The sequence below is a fragment of the Macrobrachium nipponense genome, chromosome 38 (genome assembly GCF_015104395.2).
Source record: "Macrobrachium nipponense isolate FS-2020 chromosome 38, ASM1510439v2, whole genome shotgun sequence".
NCBI classification, from domain to species: domain Eukaryota; kingdom Metazoa; phylum Arthropoda; class Malacostraca; order Decapoda; family Palaemonidae; genus Macrobrachium; species Macrobrachium nipponense.
Genome location: NC_061098.1, coordinates 9,169,584 through 9,177,736, shown reverse-complemented (window position 1 = coordinate 9,177,736; position 8,153 = coordinate 9,169,584). Strand labels below are relative to the sequence as shown.

General features: G+C 36.7%; 1 protein-coding gene across 3 annotated transcripts; it reads right to left on the bottom strand.

The window, feature by feature from the left end:
* Positions 1 to 233: 233 nt before the first annotated feature.
* LOC135209872 (insulin-like growth factor-binding protein 7) lies at positions 234 to 7,736 on the bottom strand. 3 transcript variants are annotated; one of them, XM_064242630.1, is made up of 4 exons: positions 7,642 to 7,736; positions 7,048 to 7,101; positions 6,463 to 6,571; positions 234 to 648 (listed from the first exon to the last, which is right to left on the bottom strand). In XM_064242630.1, the coding sequence occupies exons 2-4, from the start codon at positions 7,098 to 7,100 to the stop codon at positions 487 to 489; spliced, it is 324 nt and encodes a 107-aa protein (XP_064098700.1). In that variant the 5' UTR covers position 7,101; positions 7,642 to 7,736; the 3' UTR covers positions 234 to 486. The 3 variants fall into 3 exon arrangements, 1 of the variants encoding a protein (XP_064098700.1); XR_010313423.1 differs by lacking the exon at positions 234 to 648 and adding an exon at positions 5,776 to 6,137; XR_010313424.1 differs by lacking the exons at positions 6,463 to 6,571; positions 7,048 to 7,101; positions 7,642 to 7,736 and adding an exon at positions 4,126 to 4,249.
* Between the last annotated feature and the right edge of the window lie 417 nt (positions 7,737 to 8,153).

The window sequence follows — 8,153 nt, the reverse complement described above, 5'->3', positions numbered from 1 at the left end:
TTTTCAATAAAAGTTTCATACAATTATGCTTCGCAACCAGTAACAGAGAAAAAATCTCTCTCTCTCTCATTTATCCAATACTCAGTTTTTATTATTTTTTGCACCAAAACCAAAATACATTTTATTGAACTTTCCAGCCTAATATTACAAAGAATCTATATAAAAGAAATCAGCATGATTCATCAGATGAGTTTATTTTTTCCGCAATATGATAAAGGAAAATGAAATAGATCTATTCATAATTTTCAATTGTAACTGTACCTACATAGTTTCTCTGTTATTCAAGGTTTTTTTATGTTTGGGATTCAACACTAAAAAAATCAGTCAGTGTACGTAAACTGCACTAAATCCCAGAGACAAGAACAAAATATTTATTTTTGGAACTGAACAAAAATGCGCGGAGGTGGGTGGTAGGCTAACTGTTTCAAGACCCGATGAGGCCTGGATGGCGGTGTTCCAGGGAGTTCAGCCAGCTTTCTGGTTCTTTTAGTACTGCTCCAGCAGAGCCCTTAATTCAGCAGTTATGCCCCCAAAGGTTTTCTGAACGTGCTGTTTTGCTTGCAGTTTTGCAGTTCCCGCTTTTCTGCCGGCGCCTGCGAGACCTCCACCCATGGCCAATTCTCCATCTTCCAGCCACCAGAACCATGGCTGTGGGAGAAAATGGACATAATAATTCAAAGCTTTTCTCTAACACGTTAAAAAAGAGAGAGATTCAGACCACTATTCACGTGTTAACAGTTCTCATTCGAACTAACTGGGTACAAGGTGTTCCATAACAACAGGAGGAGGAATGGAGGAGGTGTCCTATTAGGAATTAAGAATGAACTGGCAAATGTCAGTGTACAAACTAAAGAAGAAAACGTAACTCACGAAGCTGTCTGGGTCAGTATCAATAATGGCACAAACAAGATAAGGTTAGGTGTTATATATGCCCCACAGGAAAATAAGTGCAAAAATGACCAGATGATAAGTAAGTACTCCTCAATAGAAGATGAAATAAATAAAGCAGAGGAAAACAAGGAAAAAGTAATGATCCTTGTAGACTTCAACTGCAAAATAGGAAAAGTCATCTCCACCAATAAGGAAGAAGTGACTAAAGGAGGAAAAGCACTGCTGAACCTAATCAAACAAAACAAACTAATGTTATTAAATAATCATAGAAAATGCAGTGGAACATGGACAGGTATACAAAAAAAGCAGAAGTCTATTATCGACTATGTAATGATAAGGGAAGAAGATGAAGGAGGAGTACAGGTAATGGAAATAGATGAAACAAAAGAAATAACTCCATACAGGATATCCTCTGAACTGGTGCAGTCTGACCACTGTGCTGTGAAAGTGGTCATGAACTGGAGAATAGTAAGCAAGAGTGGAAAATATGTAATAGATATAAGAAAGCTGAAATATTGCAAAGACAGACAAGCCTTGGTAGACATAGCAAGAGAAAATGGTCCAATAAAACAGAAATACACCAAATGGCATACAGAAGTGGACAAAATATTGAGAAAGTGTAAGAAAAAAAGCAAAGTGAAAAAGAAGAACAAATCAAGAGTATTAAAAGACCTAATGAGGGCTACAAGGAGAATGAAAAAGGAAGGGAAAAAGTTCATTAGTGCAGAAAAGAAGGGGATATGGCAGGTGCAGGAGAAATTAGCAAGTGAATATATTATTAGAGAAAAAGTGAAGGAAGAAGGCATTAGAATGAAGGAGACAGCAGCTGAAATAAAATCCAAAGGGGGAGTAAATGGAGCAGCCTTTTGGAACTTCAAGAAAACACTTGACGGCACAAAACCAAACAATGTAGGTGGGAGTGAGAAGCAAGGAAGGGAAAGTAATAGAAATGTTGAAGAAATTTAAAGAGAATATGAACAATATTATAAAGATCTATGCATATTAGATAAACATAAAATGAAATTGGTAGGCTAGCAGATTAAATTAACCTCCTGTACCAGAAATGGATGTCCATAAGTAGGACACAAAAAACTGAAAAGATCCAAAAGTCAAGTATTCAAGAAGTGGAAAAAGCAGTACAGAACCTGATGAATAAATACACCCCAGATAGTCAAGGTATAACTAATATAATAATAAAAAGTATGGGTACAGAAATGACTGAAAGTCTGGCACTCTTAATTGGAGACATTGAAGAGGAGTTAAACACTCCGGATGAATGGGAGAAAATGGAAATATTATCACTGCATAAAAAAGGAAGCAAACTGGAATTAAAAAAACAAGAGAGGGATATTCATTACAAGTAACATAAGCAAGGTATTTGAAAAAAGTGAGGATGGAAATAACGAAGGAAGGTTTAACCAGAAGATAAGCCGTTTCCAAAGTGGTGGCATAGAGGGAAGGTCCACACTTGATCACCTGCTAACCTTAAATGCAGTGATTGACTACAACTTACTGTTAGGAGCCCCGACGCACAGTGGTCCAGGATCACGAATTCGTGGCCAAAAATCAATTTCCACTGATTGAAGGATTAATTATGTTTTTCGGTATTTCATATTCAAGTGATGCTAATGCAACAAGAGAGGACGAAGTTGCAAGTTTAAGTGGGTCATAAACTGATGGGAAAATATTGAGGTATATATTTTTGAGCTTCATATTTTTTAATATGTGAAGAAATTTTACCTCAAGTTAGTAGGAATACCTTTAATGATATAACTACAATACATACATGGCGACAATATATTCTGAAACTGACAAAGCACATAGAAATTAATAGGTAAAGTTGTTGCAGATTTTGAAAGGTATTCCCACTGTATCCACCAATGTATTTGCCATCTGGGCAATATTTAGTACATAAACTTTCATAATCAGCAAAAATTTCTTGCGACCAGCTGCGACCACGAGGATTACAACATAAGAAAAGGACTCGTTTATCACCCGAAGTCCTTTCCCTTCTTGAAGCATCACCAATTTTCATGAGTGATCCCGCTACCGAACAGTCTGGAAATGGTGATCGGGAAAGTAACAGTGATAAGGATATTGCCAGTGACACTGACAGTAATGGTTGGTAACATGACTGATGATAGTGATTGTGATTTGGACTGTGATTGTGAAAGTAGTATGGGACACTAAAGCACTAGTTTTTATTTCTTTTAATTATACTTGTTAATTCCTGTCATAGTCAAAATAATATCGTGCTCTCGTATTTCTTTATTTTTTTCATGAAATATCGTGCTCTTGTATATCTTTTATTTTTTTCATGAATTGTTATTGTATATATATAGTTTTAATATTTTTTTATAATACTATAAAAATCCCTTTCTTATGACTAATGTTATCATTTTCGTGATTTAAGAAGGTCCAATAGTACATACAAAAACTTTATGTAACGTTAGAATAAACTTTTTCTTTGTTTAATTCTGCATTATATTAATTTGAATAGATGTTCAAGACACTGGGTTTCAAGTTAGGATCGTTTTCACCTTAGAGTTTTGTCCACGATTTGGCAATTCTGGACCACTGTGCGACGTACATATGGTTTGGGGATGTGTATTAATGCTTTGACAAACTGGATCTGAAGGACTTCATCAAAGAGACAGGGAAAATGATAGGATGGAAAGATGCATGGTTGATAAGAAAACTGAATGAAAACGGCAATGCAATCATAAGGTGCCCAGCGGGAGAAACTGATACAATTGACATAACAGAAAATGTGACTGACAGAGTAAATGATTTAAGCAGGAAGAACGTAACACTCACAAGAAACGTAGCAGTAGAGTCCCTAATATTTGTTGACGACATAATGTTCCCCACAAGCAGGAAAGAAGGAGTAGAAATGGCAATTGGCAACTGCCGTAGCCTAGAGCAGCTTAAGAAATTTACATTTAATACGAAGCCAAGTAAGTCAGCAGCGCTAGTAATAGATGAAAAAGCAAAGAAACCAGATGTACAAATAAAAACAGAACTTAAAAATGGTCCAATTATTAGCGTGAATGAATATAAGTACTTAGGAGAATAGTACACATTAAATGGCTCAAAGGAAGCATGTATTAAAACGAGAAATCAAAAGGTTGAGTACCTACTAAAAGAAATCAGAGGATTTGGGGACGTTAACAAAGTAGGAAACATGGCACTAGAAGTAAGGTAAATGATCTATGAAACAGTAGTTGTACCGACCTTATTTGCCAACATAGAGACGTGGAGTAACGTAACGGAAAATGAGTTAAATGCGCTAGAGAAAATGCAATACAGGATCCTCCGAGGAATGTATGAACAACCTAGGGGTACGCCATATTGGGGAGTGGGGACTTATAGCTGAGTCCGGCATATGGCCGGTAGCCTACAGAATTGATTGTAAGAAGATAATGCTTTTCCACAACATAATAAATTTGGAGGAGAAAAGATTAGTAAAAGAAATAGTTGACGATCAGTTAAAAGCCCCATATGGGCAATGTCTGACAAAAAGCGTGATGAACATATGCACCAAATATGATATAGAAATTAATGGACTAAGAGATTATCCCAAAGCAGCACTGTTAAAGGAAATAAAGATAAAAAATTAATCAAGATATCCAAGAGAATTGAGAGAAAAGAGAAAAGAAATGAAGAAGCTGAGATTCATAGACGACTTCGAGGAAAACAAGTACATAAGGGAACTGGAAACAAAGGATGTCTGTATCATAATGAAAGCCAGACTGAATATGTTGAACTTAAAGGCTAACTTCCGCAGCAAATTTAAGGACGAGGTCTGTGAAATATGTAGAGTGGAGGAGGACACCACCGAACATTCATTCATGTGTAAATTGCTACAAAAAGCAGATCAGGATATAAATTTAGGGACAGTGATATCCCCTAACAGAAGTCTGGGAGAATATATAAAGATAGCCCTCAAAATTAAGAATGTTCTTAACCTGGCAAGCGATGGATGTCAAAGCTAAGTAACACGGCTCTGTCTCACTTATAAAGAAGAAGAAATGAAAGGAAATTGGGATAAAAGTAAATAAAGCTTTGCACCTCATAAATAGTGTAGTGTAAACCGCATCTGTGTTTGTGGAGTTAGCACCTAAGAACCAGAAACCAGAACCAGCGTTTAAAAACCAAAAGCGCATCCCTAGAAAATTTGTGTAACTCCGAAGATTACACCAACGACTGTTCCTTTGTCAATCAATCAAACTGAGTCATGAGTTAGCTAAAGATAGAAACGGTATTCTATTCAAGCTGAAAAGAACAATGGGACGGGAAAACAGAGAGAAACATGAATTACGTTCGTCATTGGGCAATAGGTTCACCTAAATCAAGGTCTACTGAGTAGTACTAACTGAATACTTGTACTTCATAACAGGTGCCCATCCAAATATACTTTTAAAATTAGAGTTGAACGAAAAATAGCTAGGACGTGCTGGAGAGGAAAATGAATGTTTATGACATCCAGAAAAGTAAGAAGAAGAGAAGAAACGCAATAAACAAAATCTCTCATAAAAAAAAAAGGAGAAAGGATTACAAGAGGGATTGGTGCCTACATAGCGAAACATTACTAGAAACGAAGAAGAGAGTTCAACTACTGAGCAGTGCACAGTCCAATACATGGCAAAGTCTTAAACCAAGTAGGGCAGAAGAAGATTTTGTTATGGAAATTCAACCTTAGGCTTAAGTTCTAGGGTTGCCGTTTTGAGGAATTTCGTCTATTAGTGTGGCTTTCTGGTGACATCTGGCAACCCTCCATGGCTTTTCCGACTACAGGCCAAGGCGCCGAAGAAAAAAATTTTCACTTTGCCTTTTTATGTTTTATTATGAAAATAAAGATATAAAACATATCCTGCTTATTCATACAAATGAATTTTATTGAAATCCTTTATTTTTCTTCGTCAAAAATACTTTATATTAAGCTAGTGACGTGTAGTTTTCTAACATCACAGAAAATAATTCTACATCGGGAAATACGCATTCTAACCATTAAATTATAAATAAAGTAAAAAAAATTAGATGAACTGCATATGGTAACACTGCTAAAAGCCAATGTTGTGAAGAAAAAACGGCATCACTGGGCTTAACTGCCAATTCTACGCAGACTCCATCCATTTTTTTTGAGACCTTGGGTACATCCTTTCATTCTGGCTCGTGTCACAAACGAATGCTGAGCCACACAGGCCATTGTAAGACCACATTCCTCCACACACCTCTCCAGGACCCTGCGGGTATAGCGAAATCATCAAAGCTGAGGAGAATGCGGTGGAGAAATAATGCAGGTGATAGGCTAGTAGATAAAAGTAAGGAAAGTTACGGTACTACTTTTGATTCACACCATTAGCCTATCACCTCTTTCTCTTCACTCAGAGACTGTCTCTGTTTCATCATATCAATAGAATATGCTTGACTTTGATCAGTAGGTACTATACCCATTTTCAGTCTAAATGGGATAGAATAGAGGTAGTTTTTAGACTGAATTATGTTGAGGGAGGTATGGCATTGGAATAGGAAATCGATGAAGAATGCGAAGATGCAACTTATATTTACCTTGGCGCAGACATCACAACAATAGCAGGCATCCTTCACCAGACCGTATTTGCAGCCTCGAGGAGGTTTGCAACTCTGAGGGTTGCAAAGGCATGACAGTCCTTGGGCTCTGAAAAATAAACACCACCAGGATCATTCTAGTCTAATGTCCTAGTGTTGGGACGGTGGCTTCAGTGGACGTGGGGGTTGTCGCGACAGAAATCGGTAATGCAACGAGAATGTTTGACAGTGAAGAGACGCATATGGCAGTAATAATGGCGAGATCTTGTTGTCAGAACAATGCTGTTGAAGGAAAATCATCGAAGGAAAATAATGACAGAGAAGGGAAAGGCGATCTAACGTGATTTAGGTTAAATTTCCAGGACACGACGAATATCGGAATTTCGGAAGAGTATACACAACAAGCAAGAGAACGAGACAAGCGTAAAACCAGTCATTTGCAAAGCTGTATAACGGATTAGTCAATGGTGCAGCTTTTCAACTATAAACTGTAAAAGTTTATCAATGTTATAACAGAGTTAATTGATGTTTTAAACAAGTTACGTAACTCTACTTGAGTATGTTTATGAGAGAAACTTGACTTACTCTTGAGTTCCTGCCAACACAAAGATGGTGACGACTAGAGCTGCTCGTAGCATTCTAAAAAGAAAGAAAGAAAAGGAGACAATTACATTTGAAAACTTTTACAAGAGTATTTTACGCTTAAGGTATGAGATTATGGCAATAATTATGTACGCTTCTTATTTTAACCGAAAAAATTTAATTGTCGATCAACTTTTACAAATTATGATGAATGTTTTAAGGCTTGGTCAGTAGACTGGATATATCGAAGTGCACTTATATTTGAAATCCATATTAGAAGGAGCACAACTAACTTGAGTGCCATGTAATTTTTTCCACCTCTCTCTCTCTCTCTCTCTCTCTCTCTCTCTCTCTCTCTCTCTCTCTCTCTCTCGCTGATGGAGATGCTTCAATCGAATTATATCATGAAAAATGCTTTGCTAGAATTTACCTCCTACCTTTTTCAATATCATTATGTTATTTTATGAAACAACAACGCAGTCATAACAAGAATTGGCAGGGATATGATATCAGTGTTGTAATATATAAAAAAGAGAGAATAAACTATTAATAAATAAGATTAAGCAAGCGAAGATGTCAATTGGTAATAACTCTCACCTCGGAAACCCTCAGTTCTCGATCACTTTTCTGCAGAAGAAGATGAACCCGTACCTCGCGACCGCCCTCGGATTAGCCGAAGATCTGGAGCCAAGCGACGCTCTTTGGCGCTTTAAGAAGGCTCCCGAAGTATTTCTAATTGGGGCAACCGGATGTATCCATGGATTAGGACCAATAGTATATAACGTGTATACTGACGTCACTGCTGTGAATGGACGTTTGATGATTATGATGTCGTCAAGGGTCTCCTCTTTTCGCGATGAAATGAAACTCAAAATTCTGTAATTTAAGCCACGTTCTCTAATAGTGTGTAATGCTAGAGGTAGTTTTATTATAAGGAAATTGGATATAGTTTAGTGCTTTAAGTTTTCTATACAAAAATGATGAAAGGTTTCTAGTCTGTATCATAGCGTTTCCATAATTTATATAAAGCGAAAATGGACCTAAAAAAAATCCTTGTATTTTTTATTTTCTCTTTGCAGAAATTGAATTTTTACAGGATCAATCTGTAT

Bases quoted from the DNA above. Each gene is read 5' to 3' on its own strand.
- LOC135209872 (XM_064242630.1), bottom strand. From the start codon at position 7,100: ATGCTACGAGCAGCTCTAGTCGTCACCATCTTTGTGTTGGCAGGAACT. The intron at 6,572-7,047 runs GTAAGTCAAGTT...TTTATTTTTCAG, and splicing joins GTGTTGGCAGGAACTCAAGA to AGCCCAAGGACTGTCATGCC. The intron at 649-6,462 runs GTAAATATAAGT...TTTCTCCCACAG, and splicing joins GTTGTGATGTCTGCGCCAAG to CCATGGTTCTGGTGGCTGGA.